Below are 16,602 nucleotides of genomic sequence, written 5' to 3'. Positions count from 1 at the left end.
TTAAGAAAACTATGAACACTCCTACCAGATTCTAAATCTCTTGTTTTCTTTCTTTCTTTCTTTCTTTTAATTTTGATTAGGGGTTTGGGGATGAGAAGCCTATGCTCGTCTCCCTATACCCATAAGGTCATAACCTCCAACCTTGTCCCATGTGAGAGTTGAATTTGGTCCAAAGCACTTAAAAGTTAAGATTATCATTTCAAATTGAGTTTGATTTTCAATTTTGGCAAATAGATATCATTTGCAATCTTAATCACAACAATAAAATTTTAAAAATAACTATAAATATTTAAAAATCATTAACAAGTATATCGCCTAAAAATAATGCTTGGGTTGGACTTGAATTTGGTCAATATAAATTTTTGCAATCTTAAATCTTAATTATATTAATTTAAAATCCACTTACTTGAACCTAGCCAAGTGCCCCAAACATGCAAATTAACCATTATAGGAATGCCATAGGCAATAGGGCTCCTCTAGCTTCTACTTAATTAATTTCTCTTAATTAAAATTGGGCATCGGGTATTTTATTTCACCCATGTCAAATAAAACTGGGTATTAGGTATCGAATACCCTAAAATTAAAACCCAAACCGGTCCAAACTCTATATGGTTTTGATAAATGGGTCTTATTAGGATCAGATACACGAAAATTCCCATGAAATTGCCATCCTAGTTATTTTGATCTTTGATTCCATTAGATTTGGGAGCTGTTTGGAGTTGACATTCTTTGTACCAAACCAACAACAATCTGCCGCACCATTTATAAAAAGGGAAAATTATAGTAAGAGCCGACTGTATATTTATATTTACATTGCAGGTTGGTTTAGAAAACAACAAAACTCTGAGCGCCGGTTGTACATTTCAAATTATAAAAATCCCCGCCATGTCATTGGAAACTTATGTGGCCATGTTGGACACAATATATATATATATACTAAAATCAAAACATCTATCTCTCGATCCCTTTGTCTTTCAATCTCCTGCTCCCTTTGTCTTTCCCACTCCCCTCTGCCTCTCAATCTCCCGCTCCCTTTGTCTCTCCCACTCCCTCTCCCTCTCAATCTCCCTCCCACTCTTTCACTCTCACAGTCATCTCTCAACCTCCCACTCCCTTTATCTCTCCCACTCTCTCAGCTTTGGTCTACAACCAAATCAAAATCTCTCTCTCTCTCCCTCTCTCTCTCTCTCTCTTTTCTCTTCAGTATATCTCTCATTCTCCCTCGGCCTTTCTCCTGCTCCCTCCCTCATTTTTTTTTCATATAAACTTATACGGTATTAATTAGACCATACAAGTTATAAGTTAGTCAAGGGACCAGCAACTTGTGTAATCAAGTTATAAGTTTCTATCAAATTGGTGTAAAATTTGTAGCCAAGATTTTCTTGTGAATTTTTATCAAATTAGGTTGAGCGAGTTAGAACCATACAAGTTATAAGTTAGTCAAGGGACCAGCAACTTGTGTAATCAAGTTATAAGTTTCTATCAAATTGGTGTAAAATTTGTAGCCAAGATTTTCTTGTGAATTTTTATCAAATTAGGTTGAGCGAGTTAGAACCATACCAAGTTGGTCTTATGTTCTTTAATACGATCTAGTTAATACCGTATAAGTGTGTAAGAAAAATAATAAAAAAAGAATGAGAGAGGGAGCGGGAAAGAAGCTGTGAGAGAATGACAGAGATTGAGGGAGAATGAGAGATCGACCAAGAGAGAGAATGAGGGAGAAGGAGAGATCGACCAAGAGAGAGAATGAGGGAGAAGAAGAGATCGACCGAGAGAGAAAATGAGGGAGAAGGAAAGATTAAATGAGAAACAGAATGAGAGAGATTGAGAGAGAACAATAGATTGACTAAGAGGGAGAGAATGAGAGAGATTGACTGAGAGAATGTAAAACCCTTTTCTCTAATCACAGTCATTGAGTAGGGAGAGACACCTGTGAGAGTGAGAGAGTGGGAAGATGGAGAGAGTGGGAGAAAGTGAAAACCTTTTTTTTTTTTTTCAAATAATCCATGTTGTGTCCAACATGGATTAAGAATCCATAAGTCTCCGTTGACATTGCGGGGGCTTTTATAATTTGAAATGCACAACCGACTATCAAACTTTTATTGATTTTTGAACCAACTTGCAATTTCATTTTAAATGTTGAACTGGCTTTGGCTATAATTTTGTTAAATTAAAAAGGGAGAATGACGGTTCAGCCCAGGGTCAGAATTTTTAGGCCTAAAGTACAATTGGAATAAGTACCAATTCGAAATTAATGCCAATTCACGGGTAGGCATTAGTGTATAGAATGGTTTTTTTTTTATATTTTGAATGTTTATAGATATGCAATAGAATTCAGAAATCTGCATTAGTCCTGTCCTACTTTTCCGAATTAAAATCGCTTTAATTTTGAAATATGGGAACAACAAGTTGGTGCGTAGATTGCTATTGGTCCGCTACAGAAATTATGGAGGATGTAAACAGTAAACTCATTACAGGGTAATGGACTAATGGGCACGGTCCCAGGGAAAGTTTGCTAATGTTGAGGGTATTTTAGTCTTTGAGATAAAATTGCCTTAAAATTCAAATCCGCTAATTTCAAACTAGCCGTTACGGTACGCTCTCCTCCACTCAGCTGTCAGCTCTTCTTCTTCCTTTACGCCTTCAATCAAGATTTCTACTTGAGAATCAAAAACAAACTTGTACTCTTGATCACATCACTGCTGTACCAATAATTTCGAAACTTCATATCTGGTTCTCTCTGCAAACCCTAGAAAATGTTTACAGAAGGTCTGGACGAAAGCGCTATTGACTGGATCAATCAGGTATTCTTGACCACATTCTTCTTAATGGTAGCTTGATTTCCTTTTCCTGCAATTAAACTTACGGTGTTTCGATCTGTTTATTCTCTTTCATTTGGTTTGGTTCTTTATGGCTTGCGTAATAGTACATTTTTACACAAGTGTTTTCACCAAAAAGAAGAAGAAGAAGAATACAATTCTTTAGAACTCCAAATTTTCTTGATTTTTTCTTCATTTGGTAGGAAGCCGTTCATTAGAGCAATATTGATACATTTGTAAGGAAAACCCTAGTTTCTTACTTTTGATACATTTTGGAAGAAGGTAATTTCTTACTTTTGTTGCATTTGGGAGGGAACCTTGTTCTTTAGAATTCCGGTTTTTTATTAACATTTGAAGCCCAATTCTTTATAACTTTAATTTCTTAATTTTGATGCATTTGAATGCTGCTGTACTTGTTTATTAAGGAAGAAAATCCTTTTCTATATCCTTAAATATCAGTACATCTCTCCAATTTGGTTTCTGCATTCTTTTGATGTCTTTTAATACTTCTAATTGATTTTTTTTCTTTACTATTTGGTTTTTAGATTTACTCATATCGTCATCTGTTTGGTTGTTGCTTACTTCCTTTTCGTTTATACTTTCCCTGAATCATGCAGGGATCAGAAGCAGACCAGCGAGTTCGATCACCCTTGGCAGAAAAGATTACTGTCGACTCTGTTCTACAGTCTCCATTGTACAATAACAAGAATTATTTCTCTCCCCAGATTTTGCCTCCACTGAAATTCTATTCTGGCTTGTTGGGACCTCATAGTACGGTGTCTCTTGGTCTGGATGATGACGATGAGAGTGTGGCATCAGTCCCTGATGACTTGGACGGAAACAGTTATGATGGATTTGAAGTGGAAGATTTGGGATCTAGTGACACCGATTTGGTGGATAAGCCAAGCGTACAGTGCTATGATGAAGAGCAGTCCAATGCAAATTCAAGTAATAATTTGAATTGGGAACCTGCTAAACTAACGGAGAAACGACATGTGACTTCTATGACCAGGGGACCTTCAAAGGAGAATCTCAGGATTGATGTTCCACAGGGCATCAAGGAATGTGCCCGGCGGCGATATTCAACTCCTGGTGGTAGAAACCTGCCTAGGGAACAGCTCAGTACCTACAATGCACATGTAGGATAAATGATTTGTCCTTGTATAAATCTAATATTGCGAACAAAATTCTAGTTTCTATAATTTGTTTTTGATGTGGATTGCAGGGTTCTCTTATGGATGAAGTCAAGCCCAAAACCTTAGCAGACTTGGGAACTCCCAGTGCACCTCCCATTATGGAAATTGAAAGGAGAGAAAGTAATTTTGAAGTAAAGAGTGAACAAACTAGCAGTGACATGGAAGTTGAACAAATTAGCAGTGACATGCATGCACCAAGTGAAACTGGGGCCTGCAATGAAAGTAAAGAAGTGTTAGCAGATCCCAGAGGACAATCTCAAAGAAGCAGTGCACCTTGTCCTGGGTATTATTCTTCTGTTTCCTTCCGCCCCCCCCCCCCCCCCCCATCTTAGTTGTTTTCTCCACCTTTGTTCATGTAATATCTATAGAAATTTCTAACCTTAGTTTGGATGCAGAACCATTTCAAGAGAGACAGAGAAACAGATCCCTTATTACAGTGCAAGGTACAGTTATTGCCTTGGTTACTGATATCCCTTCTATTGTGGCCGTATCTCTTCTCCTTCTAATTGATATTTTTTCTCTACATTAAAGGTTTGACTGTTGTAACTGTGAGGATATGAGTTTTGAGACCAATACATAGTAAACCTTATGCATGACACACCTCTGTGTCAAATTTACCCTGCAATTAATTGGCACTTGTTCAATACTTAGAAATTTCCCATAAAAGTATTGCATAGCTATCCTAAGATCCACTGAGAATGAAAAACAACAAAAAATTTGGAACTCTTAGGAAATATTGGTTTATCAATCAGAAAGAAAGACCATTATATGGGAACTACTGAGATCATATTGTCTCCCAATTAATATTGGATCTTGGTAATTTGGCCATCACCACGCTAAGTGGTACCTCCTGACCAAATGTCTGGATAAAATGTATAGATTATGATCTAGCATGAGGATCTTGGTAATTTGGCCATAACTTTTTACCTTTGATGGACTACATGTTATTCACGGTATTGGTCAAAATTCTTGGCAAACACTTTACTCTTTCTGATGTGTGAATCCTCTTTTGGTGGATTTTTTATCACTATAGTGGTCAAAATGCTTGGCAAACGATGATAGCTTATGATGCATGCATTCGCTTATGCCTACACGCATGGGCACGAGGATGCATGGAGGCACCTGAATTTCTACGAGATGAGTGTGTTGTTCTCAGAAGTGCCTTTGGGTATGGTGTTTTTCTTCCTTCCATTTCTATCCCCTTTCTCAAAGGGAGTATTTTTCTCTTATTTGGTGTTTATTATTACACGAATGGAATTGAAATCTCCCATTTTCTCTGCATGTAGATTACACAAATTTTTGTTGCAACCTCGAGGTATGTATCGAAGGGAAGGCACACTTACTGAGAGCGCAGAAGAAACATGCATTGTAAAAACAAACAAGGCAGCTGGAAAGATTAAGGTGGAAGGTAATGTGTATCATTGTTATAAAAGAACATATATTTTTCTTATGGATAGGTCCTAATAGATTTGTTTTGTAAGTTTGAACAAGAATTCTTGATTTTTCATGCCCTACTTTTTATTTTACTTTCTTTTCCTTTCTGGTCAGTTATTTTTCTCTGTGTTGGCCTATGAAATCCTTGATAAATGAAATTAATCAGCCTTGTTATTACTGCATGTTAACACGATGCCCCTTATTTTTAATTTGAAGTTTGCACTATACAAGGTTATGAATTTCTGATTTCCATGGATCAAATATTATCCTGGTATTCTATATTTTGGAAATTAACTGAATAGAAAATGAATAGATGATAATTTTAATAAGGATTGGATCTTGTTCTTAACCAGCTCTAAAATATGAGGACAAAATTAAATATTTATTGAAGTTTAGCAACAACCATATTTTTAACTTAATGTTGCCTGATTAGTGTGTAAAAATGGCAGTGAGAAAGATTCGTATAATACCCCGGCGAAAACTCAAAGCTACATACTCATTGCGAGGTGCTGACTACATGCAAGCAGGGGCAGAATATATTCGACATGTTTCTTCATTGGTGAAAACTGGGATCAGTTCTCTAAAACTATCTACACTGTCAGTGACTTCAGAAGGTTTGGGGCCCCTCACATCTTAAAATTGAAACTTGAAGCTTGTCTAGGATGATCATTTAGATGTGCAAATTCCTTTTTCTGCTTAGCATATTTGCAATTGTTTATATCTGTAGTACGAATATTAGAGATGGTGAAAATAATCTTTAAATGAAATCAATATACATAGTACACATCCTAGGACTGAGATCCCCACATTACTATAACTTCCACGCAACAGATTGAGGTCAAAAATTGAGTTAAATGCCCTTTTCAGATCATCATATAGATTGACTTTTCTGGATTGCCCAAAGTGGTAAGTGTAATGTTTAATTTGATTGAATTTTGATCTAATAAATGTCCTAGGCAATAGGCCTCATTGAATTGGCATGTATCAGACTCCAGAACTTTTGACATGGAATCTGATGTTTACTTAAGAACAATAAATATTACATGACATTCAGGTTCAATGTTTAGCCACGATATCTTCTGATAGCTTTTCATTTTTTTTTTTTTTTGCAGAATCACTATCTTGCTTAGTTCAACTGAAAAGTTCTATAGAAGAGATGCAGGGTGAACCAGGTTCTGCTATTTGTCTGCAACCAGGAACTTATCATGTCTTGTAAGCTGCTGCTCTTTCAAGATTTAATATTTTCTTGTCTTTTTATTTCTTTTTTCCTTTTCTTGTTTCATTTTTTGAATGGGAGAGACTGTTGAAGCTTATAGACAACCATGAACCTTGAATAACTTCATTAGTGGTGTCAAACCTGCATGCATAAGAGACTGGATCTGCTCCCATCAAAAAACAATTCCAACATGATCTGTGCCTGCATATCTCAAACATGGCCCGTCTCATGGTGAGATATGCAGACAGAGATCCTGTTGGAGGCATTTTGGAACAGTTTTTGTTAGGAGCAGATCCCAACTCCACACATGGGTGGTACATTTGCAGGAACAAACTGGAATCCAACATATCAAGGAATTGCAATAAAAGATCTTTCACGTATCGAGGACTTTCAATGCGGTTATAACAATGTAGAAGTTATTAAAGATCATCAATCAGATGGATGTTGGGTTTACTTCATGCTGGAGGTGGGCAAAACTAGAGGTCCCACTTGCTATATGAATGCCTTATGTTAGCTATGATGCTTGGGATTTCCTCTTTGTGGCCTGTGTGATAAGAATATTGATAACCCCCTCAAATTAAAAAAGTTATAGCATTTGAAGAATTCAATTATCTTTAGAGTTGTTCTATAAAAAATAGTGCTGCTGGATAAATAATTCTGAAATGCATTTATGATTCAGCTTTCCACAGAGCCAAGGGGATGCTCTTTTATTAGAGGTCCAAAATACAAATAAGGTCACCCATGGCCGAGCTACAATTCAAATTTCATCATTGACCGATGATCCTGTATGCATCCTTTCTTTTCTATTGATATTTATTAAGAAATTATTGTTCTTTTGATACTTCATGTTTAATAGATTCTTCTCTGATTTTTGCAGAATGATAGAGTCCGGTGGTGGCCAATTTATCATGATGATCATGAATGTGTTGGGAAGGTTCAGCTCTTCATTGGCAGTACAGTTACTCGTAATGATCCTAACCCTATAAAGGTTTGTTTCTTCCTTTTCTCTTAGAGTACAAGTAAATTAAATTATTCCAAACTAGATCCAACAAGAGCTAAGATAATTAAGAACCGTTCTTTTGTAAAAACTCAAATTTCCTAGCATCAAGTTGAGTTTATGTTGTTCAATTTGTGACCTGTCTTGACATTTTACATTCTAAAAAATATCTTTTTTGTTGTACAAAAAGCCAGATTGTCCATGGCAGGTTGACCTAATGCATAAAATTTCTAGTCCAACCAGACAGGAACATAGTTTCTTCCTTTAAATTGGGTTAACAATTGGTGTTAACCCAATTGTTATCAGCTCCAAAGAACATATTAACTAGAATTGCTATATCATCATCATCATCTAAGCCTTATCACAACTATATGGGGTTGGCTACATGAATCCTATTTTTCCATTCCGTCCTATTTAGTGCCATATCCATTGTTAAATATAAGCGCTTAAATCATCTCTTACTACTTCCACCCATGTCATTTTTGGTCTGCCTCTAGTCCTTCTAGTCCCTTGTCACAACAGATTACTACTTTTTACGGGTCTATAGATGGTCTTGCATATGACCAGACCATCAAGAAACATATTTACCACAAATACAGAATTTAGATTTTACTTGTTGACATTCAGTGAGGGACCTCTAGCCAGTTTTGCATGGACTCTCTTAAATGGATGAAGTGTCCATGTCAACCACTCTTCAGACTCTTGAAACTCAAAGGATTCTTGAGGGACACTTCTATATGACAACTTTCTTTCTCTTGTTTTTCATTTCATATAAATGAACAGTTTATGTACACATTAAATGCCATTTTCCTACAAAATGTTAAGGCTGCATTTGGTAAGAGTGCAAGTGTAGAGCCGAGGAAAATTTGTACTCCAGTTGATTTTTGCGGTTGTTTGGTAAGAAAACATCTTTGTACTGAAATGAAAGTAAATTTGTTTTTTTAACATTTTTGTATTGAAACTGGGAGCAAAGTTTGCTTCCAAAAAATTGAAGCGAACTTTTACTCTCAAAGTTGGTCAATGTTAAAATGGTAGGTTCCAGTCTTTCTTTCTCTTGTTTTTCATTTCATATAAACGAACAGTTTATGTACACATTAAATGCCATTTTCCTACAAAATGTTAAGGCTGCATTTGGTAAGAGTGCAAGTGCAGAGCCAAGGCAAATTTGTCAGTTGATTTTTGCGGTTGTTTGGTAAGAATACATCTTTGTACTGAAATGAAAGTAAATTTGTTTTTTCAACATTTTTGTATTGAAACTGGGAGCAAAGTTTGCTTCCAAAAAATTGAACTTTTACTCTCAAAGTTGGTCAATGTTAAAATGGTAGATTCCAGTCTTGACAATTTGTGTTTGTACCCGTCAAAATCAAACAAAATATTGCAAACCAAAACAAGTTTGCATTCTCACTTTCTGACCAAATTTTCATTTACATTGATATACATGTGCTTTTAGTACTTTGCCACATACAAATAACAAAGACATTCTTTTTTTATTGGTTTATAATGTTAAAATTCAAAAAAATGTGGAGTATTTTTAATAGTCAGTACTTGCTTCTAGACATGTTCATAAAAGTCCTTATTTTTTTGGCTTGCTGAGTCTGACTCCCAGGCACATTGAATTCTGATTCTGGTGTTTGTCCATAAAAATAGTGCTTCTAGCAGGTATTTTGTGCTCCACTTAAACTTGACATAGATGTATAGAATCATGTCAAAGTGCACTTGGGAGATATTACAGGCTAAGTTTCTTTCTCTTGATATGTATTAAGTTTTAATGCATGTATATCCTAGTTTTATCTTCCGTTTCATGTCAAGATTCCATATACCAATCATATTTCTCCATGTTTATACATTACAGGGTGGACATGTTGTGGAAACTCTTGCTTATGATTTGGTGCTTGAAGCTGCTTTGCGAGCTCAGCATTTTCGTCCCCGAAACTTGAGGTTAGATGGACCTTGGAAGTGGCTGATAACTGAATTTTCCAACTACTATGAAGTTTCAGATTCATATACTAAGCTAAGGTATCTTTATATGAAAATCTGTCAAATTAATCCTTCCACATATAACTTGAAGTCATTGTACCAAACTACAAATTCTCATATTGTTTTTAATTCCATTGTAGGTACCTTTCATATGTCATGAATGTGGCAACACCTACAAAAGATTGCTTGGAGCTTGTCTATGAATTACTTCTTCCTGTGGTAAAGGCCAAAAGTGAGAGAAGTCTAACTCAGCAAGAGGTCAGCTTTTCTATTGCCCAACTTTTTTATTTACACACAATATTTGCGTATACATTTAATCATCTGTAAACATGCAACAGAAAATATAGATTTCTAAAGAGTCGCCAAGAAAATAGATCATTTCCTTGGATGTGATCTGTGACAAGTATATTTCTTGAATATGTGGAGGATATCTTCTGTATCAAGTATATTTCTTGAAAATCAGCAGAAACTCAGTCAAGTGATAACTCAGTTTAACCCAATCTTTTTTGATGTATTGATTGGTCCAAAATCTCCTTTGTTATTTTCTTACACAAAGTGGTCATTCTCAGACTCGAATCAATGTTCTCAGGCCTGTCAGCTGAAGATTTTACCATTGTACAAAGTAATGGCTCTTATTCTTAACAACAATTTGGGTGGAGATCTAAGATTAACCTAAGCCGACCCCATATAGTTGGGACAAGGCATAGATGACAATGATGATGATGATCTAGGAAGAAAATAAAAATCCAGCCCAGTTGGGGGGATCCAGCACTCTAATCCACCTGAGTAGAGGTGGCACAGTGGTTTTAGGAGAAAACTAGCTTTCTAGCCAATTTTATTGGTTCAACGTGGTTTTCATCCATATCTGAGGTCTAAGCTCTTGAAAATCAGCAGAAACTCAGTCAAGTGATAACTCAGTTTAACCCAATCTTTTTTGATGTATTGATTGGTCCAAAATCTCCTTTGTTATTTTCTTACACAAAGTGGTCATTCTCAGACTCGAATCAATGTTCTCAGGCCTGTCAGCTGAAGATTTTACCATTGTACAAAGTAATGGCTCTTATTCTTAACAACAATTTGGGTGGAGATCTAAGATTAACCTAAGCCGACCCCATATAGTTGGGACAAGGCATAGATGACAATGATGATGATGATCTAGGAAGAAAATAAAAATCCAGCCCAGTTGGGGGGATCCAGCACTCTAATCCACCTGAGTAGAGGTGGCACAGTGGTTTTAGGAGAAAACTAGCTTTCTAGCCAATTTTATTGGTTCAACGTGGTTTTCATCCATATCTGAGGTCTAAGCTCTTGAAAATCAGCAGAAACTCAGTCAAGTGATAACTCAGTTTAACCCAATCTTTTTTGATGTATTGATTGGTCCAAAATCTCCTTTGTTATTTTCTTACACAAAGTGGTCATTCTCAGACTCGAATCAATGTTCTCAGGCCTGTCAGCTGAAGATTTTACCATTGTACAAAGTAATGGCTCTTATTCTTAACAACAATTTGGGTGGAGATCTAAGATTAACCTAAGCCGACCCCATATAGTTGGGACAAGGCATAGATGACAATGATGATGATGATCTAGGAAGAAAATAAAAATCCAGCCCAGTTGGGGGGATCCAGCACTCTAATCCACCTGAGTAGAGGTGGCACAGTGGTTTTAGGAGAAAACTAGCTTTCTAGCCAATTTTATTGGTTCAACGTGGTTTTCATCCATATCTGAGGTCTAAGCTCTCATGCAGATTGAACCTAGCCTAACCACATTAAAATGTTTCTCCAAATTATTCAATTTATAATCTTACTACTATGAGAACTGAGAAATGATATGCCAATTTGGTATAAGTTCTTAACAGTGACTAATTTATTTTATACCAACATCAGAGAATTCATTCCACCACCTAATTATAGAGGCTTAGAATCTTTGAAAGCCCTTTGCATTATATTGGGTGGTGGACTGAATGAAATAGTAGAATCTTTGAAGGCCACATTACCAGCAAGGAGGTGGTGATGGAGGTGGAAAGAACTATGATCTGTTGGGCATGCATCTTAAAGGAATTTCATGGATTTAGGCATGTCCATTTTGATAGCCAATCATAAATAGCAATGAATTTGAAGTATAAATTGGGCCTCTTCTGAAATTGTTATAGCAATTTCCTTTCTCTTGTTCCTGAAATTGTTATAACTGCTCCCTTTATCTTGTATTTTGAAATTGTACATGGAAAAGCCCTGCAGTCATCATTTCTCTTTTTGATCAAGATAAAATTTCCTTCTTCAAAAAATAAGTTGTTATAGATGTTCTCTTCAAATAGTTGACACTACATATCTTTTGTTCATTGAGAGGTCCTCTTTGTCCTTTTAATACATATGCCATTTATCAAAACAAAAGAAAAAAAAATCTTAGATAGAGTATTGAAGACTAATACAATAGCCTTTTCAACTTATTCTTTTTGGCAGAGAAGTATATTGTTGGACTGTGAAGCTCAAGTAGAGAATCTTTTAGCAAATGTTTTCGAGAACTACAAATCATTAGATGAGCTCTCTCCGACTGGGTTAGTAGATGTGCTTGGCTCAATAGTGGATTCTGCTGCTCCAGCTCTAGTTCCTGCTGTGAAAGTATACACCCTTCTTCATGATATACTTGCCCAAGAAGCACAGGCAATATTGAGAAACTATTTACAGGTAAATTATGTGCAGGAGATGAAAAAATATATAAATACATATGTAGAGATGGATCATGAAAAAGGCCCATTACCCAATATTGGTCCCAGCTATCTGGGGTCATTACATAATCTTAATTTAATTCTTACTGTATTCTTGGTATGCTATGTCTTGGATGGGCATTGCCTAAAGTTTAAATCAGATCAGATAGATCTCAAAATGTGCTATAAGCAGGGTCCACTAGGTCTAGGGTCAAAATAGACAACACAATCCGGACTTAATTCTTATTGGGTTATTATATGTTTGGTATGTTATTTCTTGGTATGTTTAAATCAGATCTGATAGATCTCAAGATATTGACTATTGGATGACCGAGAAACATAAGGGAGTCCTCAATTTGTGTATAGGATCAAACGGAGTTGTCCCTGATGGAATAATCAAGACCATGGTAGTCACTTGACACTTAAAGGAAATAGAATTAGATCAATATATTGACCTAGTCACTTGCCACTAGGTCTATAAAGGAATTAGAATTTTCTGTCAGGGTCATTAGATACTTAATGTTCGTAGTAGTCATTTGATTTGATCATCTTCCATGGGTAGTCTTGCTCGTCATTAGTGAAAAGAAGAGAATCTGATCAAATGAAATTTGTTTACAGACAGCTGCAACAAAGAGGTGTAGGAGACACATGGTAGAGACTGATGAATTCATGTCAACCAACAGTGAGGGTTTCCTTATGGACCACGTAACCATCTCCACAGCATACCTCAAGATGAAAAACTTGTGCATAAACATAAGTAATGAGATCAAGGCAGACATCAAGATTCATAATCAGCATGTCCTTCCAAGGTATTCCAGTTTTATGTTCACGAATGTGATTTATATATGTAGACTTTTACAACTAGTTAATTTAATATCATTTTGGAGTAGGAATTTTGATACTCTGAATTCTTCGGTAGTAAAAACTGGCAACCATGTGAACAGAATAAGAGGATTTATGAAACAGGACATTCTATATCTTCTGGTTTACTGACATTTATTGTCCTCTTTCCAGTTCGATAGACCTATCAAACATAGCAGCTTCTGTTTACAGCACTGAGTTGTGTAACAGAATAAGAGGATTCCTTGCAGCTTGGCCTCCAGCAAGCCCCTTACCACATGTAACAGAACTTTTGATTGCAACTGCTGATTTTGAGAGGGATCTTGAGTCATGGAATATCAGGTTTGTCAGAGAAACTTCAGATTGATCAGAATGTATTTTGTTAGAGAAACACTTCTCGTATTTCAAGGAGGAAAGAGGAGGGGGAAGGAAAAAATACTGGGGCAAAGGGAAGAAAAAGATTTGTATATTGAGAAGTAAACAAAACATATTAGATAAGTTATTCAATGGAATTTAGTAATTACAAAAAAATGTTATTTTTATCTTATAAATGCACTAACTTTGTTCTGCATCAGCCATGTGCATGGGGGTGTAGGTGCAATAAATTTGTTCCACAATTACATAATGGTTTGGATACAAGATAAGCAACTTTATCTCCTGGATCTGTGCAAGGCAGAAAAGGTCTCTCTCTCTCTCTCTCTCTCTCTCTCTGTGTGTTTTTCTTTCGTGATTCAATTGTGTATCCCATATGTGATTAAAACATCCCATCACAGGCACCATGGTCTGGAATAACTACAAATCATTCCACTTCACCATTTGCTGAGGATATGTACGAGAAAATTAAAGATACAATAAATGAGTATGAAGTGGTGATCAACAGATGGCCCCAATACTCGTTGATTTTAGAGAACGTAAGTGTCCATAGTACATTATTTTTACCAAAAACATATTAGATGATGAATTACTGAAAGATATGGAAAATATGGGAATTTTAATAAAAAAAAATATAACATGTGAATGCGCGGATCATTTTCTGTATCTTTAGGATAATTTTTATTTCATGATAATTATGATATAAAATTTGATTATATTTGTTAATATGCATCTTTTAATAGTTATGCATACGTTTACATACAAAACGTATGTAACTTTCCCTGATTTACTTTGTAGTACCAAGCATTCATAGGAGTGATACAATTTTGCATGTTGTTCATCTTTGTGCACGGTGTATTTTTATTTTAATAAACCTTTTCTAATACTTGAGACATTTTTGGTTTGAAAGGCCATCGCCATTGTGGAACGAGCAGTCATCAAAGCTCTGGAGAAGCAGTACAGTGACATCTTAATGCCATTAAAAGATAGCATCCCCAAAAAGCTTGGAATGCATGTACAGAAACTCACGAGAAGACAATCTGTAACACTCTATTCTGTTCCTAATCAAGTAAGCTATCAATACTCTATATTCCATTTCTAATCACACGAGCTTTTATGTTGCCTTAAAGTTAGTTCAAGTTAGACATATTTTAGAAGAACTTCATTCCAAAGTTTGATTTATTTGGTTTGGTGGGTACCTATTAATGGGGTTTTTCCTGATGTTGCAGTTGGGAACGTTCCTGAATACTATCAAAAGAATTCTTGATGTTCTACACTGCAGACTTGAAGATATTCTTAAATCTTGGGCATCCTATCTACCTGTCACTGGAGACAAGAAGTCACTCTTTGGGGAGCATATGAATGGCATTACAGTCCTGCTAAGAACAAAATACAAAAACTACATGCAAGCAACTGTAGAGAAGCTAATTAGTAATGTCAGTTGTCAATGTTACCTCTCTCTCTCTCTCACACACACACGCACACACACACACTTTGATCCTTTACTTTCCAAACATCTAAAATTACATGTGAGCTACAAAGATATAGAAAAGAAGAGATGGAGACCCAACTTCAACTTCTTAAAGCCTATTTAGTCCTCTTGATTATATTTATATATGCACGATGATTTAAAATTTGAAACTTTGCAATTATCTCCCACTGATACAAAGAAGAGTGGAGCTAAAAGAGATCAATGACCATTACAGACACAAGCCAATAGAGGCACACGGCTTAAAAGAATCCTAGAGGAAACAAAGGAAGCAGATGGTGAAGCTGAAGTCCGCGGAAGGATGCAAATGTTGAGTTCACAACTCATTGACTCCATATCAAACTTGCATGGGGTCTTCTCAAGCAGGATATTTGTAGCAATTTGTCGTGGATTTTGGGATAGGATGGGCCAGGTACATAGTTTTAACTCTTTTTCCAAGATGTATGAAGTTACTTCCTTATAAATCTCAGATGCTGTTTTCTAATATGCTTTACTTGTATAGACTGTTTTGAAGTTTCTTGAGAGCAGGAAAGAAAACCGAATCTGTTACAAAGGTTCTTATTATGCTCTTGGTGTAAGTATCTTTATTGCCTGTGATTAATTGCATTATACAAAACAACAATCATTTCTTAATATTGAGAACTGAAAAAGTTAAAAGTTGCATTCATAGTACAACTATAATCTGAATTGTGAACCACCAACCAAATTGGCAGGGTGCCTTGGTTGTAGAAACCCAATCATTTCACGTGATAGTTTTCTTTACTACTACCCGCAAATACAACCAAAATTCCCCATTTGTTATGTCATTGTCCCACCAAATTCCCAGAGTACTAAACTCATATTTATACAAAGAGCAGAAGCTCAGACTAACGGCTTAAGTTATATTGTGTCTTCTGTTGTAGGTATTGGATGATACATTTGCATCTCAAATGCAGAGGCTGCAAGGAAATGCACTGCAACAGAAAGATCTTGAGCCCCCTCGTTCAGTTATTGAAGCTCGTTCAATTCTTTGTAGAGACACACAAAATGTGACAGACTCATCAACATACTTCTATTGAGACTCAGTGAGCTTAAAAGTTTTTTCACGTCTGAATCATAACAAGGGATGGGCAACATGCTAGCAATCTCATTTGTTTCTCACACGAGATTCTTATCCATCCCCAAAAATTTTCATTAATATTCATTTTTTTTTTTGTAAATTTCTTCCTTAAATTACATTGTCTATTTAACGTTCTTTTTTTGTATATTTCTCATTAAATGGCTGTAATCTTTACAAAAACTCTGATAATAAAAGAAAGAAAATTCCAAGAGGAATGATCCTTTCTTCCTGCAATTTGTGAAGTTTTTCAGGCTGGTTAGTAAGGCATGGAGTGAGGGAGATTTCAGGCCCTACTTCAACCCATATTACTGGATGAGGTAAGTGGTATAAAAAGCTATGTACTGGATGCAGAAATCCATCTGGTTCTTCTGAAATTGGATGCAGAAATCCATCTGGATGAGGTAAGGTGGAAAAAGAAATCCACCTTTTTCTTTTCTTCCTCATCTCTAATCCTCCCCCATT

The 16,602-nt window shown here is 35.9% G+C and overlaps 1 protein-coding gene across 1 annotated transcript; it reads left to right on the top strand.

Annotated features, from left to right (window-relative positions):
* Positions 1 to 2,588: 2,588 nt before the first annotated feature.
* Positions 2,589 to 16,374, top strand: LOC148874919 (portal protein). Its single transcript, XM_088963875.1, has 22 exons — positions 2,589 to 2,804; positions 3,437 to 3,958; positions 4,045 to 4,298; positions 4,411 to 4,458; positions 5,049 to 5,183; positions 5,302 to 5,423; positions 5,899 to 6,063; positions 6,562 to 6,661; positions 7,345 to 7,450; positions 7,543 to 7,653; positions 9,515 to 9,678; positions 9,780 to 9,897; positions 12,096 to 12,320; positions 12,959 to 13,149; positions 13,355 to 13,522; positions 13,756 to 13,861; positions 13,954 to 14,091; positions 14,463 to 14,621; positions 14,782 to 14,988; positions 15,259 to 15,453; positions 15,544 to 15,615; positions 15,944 to 16,374. The coding sequence occupies exons 1-22, from the start codon at positions 2,757 to 2,759 to the stop codon at positions 16,097 to 16,099; spliced, it is 3,510 nt and encodes a 1,169-aa protein (XP_088820001.1). The 5' UTR covers positions 2,589 to 2,756; the 3' UTR covers positions 16,100 to 16,374.
* The last annotated feature ends 228 nt before the right edge of the window (positions 16,375 to 16,602 follow it).

This window comes from Nelumbo lutea, chromosome 1 (genome assembly GCF_056320005.1).
Source record: "Nelumbo lutea isolate HS-2025 chromosome 1, American lotus-T2T, whole genome shotgun sequence".
In the NCBI taxonomy this organism is placed as follows: Eukaryota; Viridiplantae; Streptophyta; class Magnoliopsida; order Proteales; family Nelumbonaceae; genus Nelumbo; species Nelumbo lutea.
This window is presented reverse-complemented; position numbering and strand designations above follow the sequence as displayed.

Coding starts and splice junctions, on each gene's coding strand:
- LOC148874919 (XM_088963875.1), top strand. CDS start 2,757: ATGTTTACAGAAGGTCTGGACGAAAGCGCTATTGACTGGATCAATCAG. Junction 3,959..4,044: donor TCAGTACCTACAATGCACAT/GTAGGATAAATG, acceptor TGTGGATTGCAG/GGTTCTCTTATGGATGAAGT. Junction 14,092..14,462: donor ACTCGTTGATTTTAGAGAAC/GTAAGTGTCCAT, acceptor TTGGTTTGAAAG/GCCATCGCCATTGTGGAACG.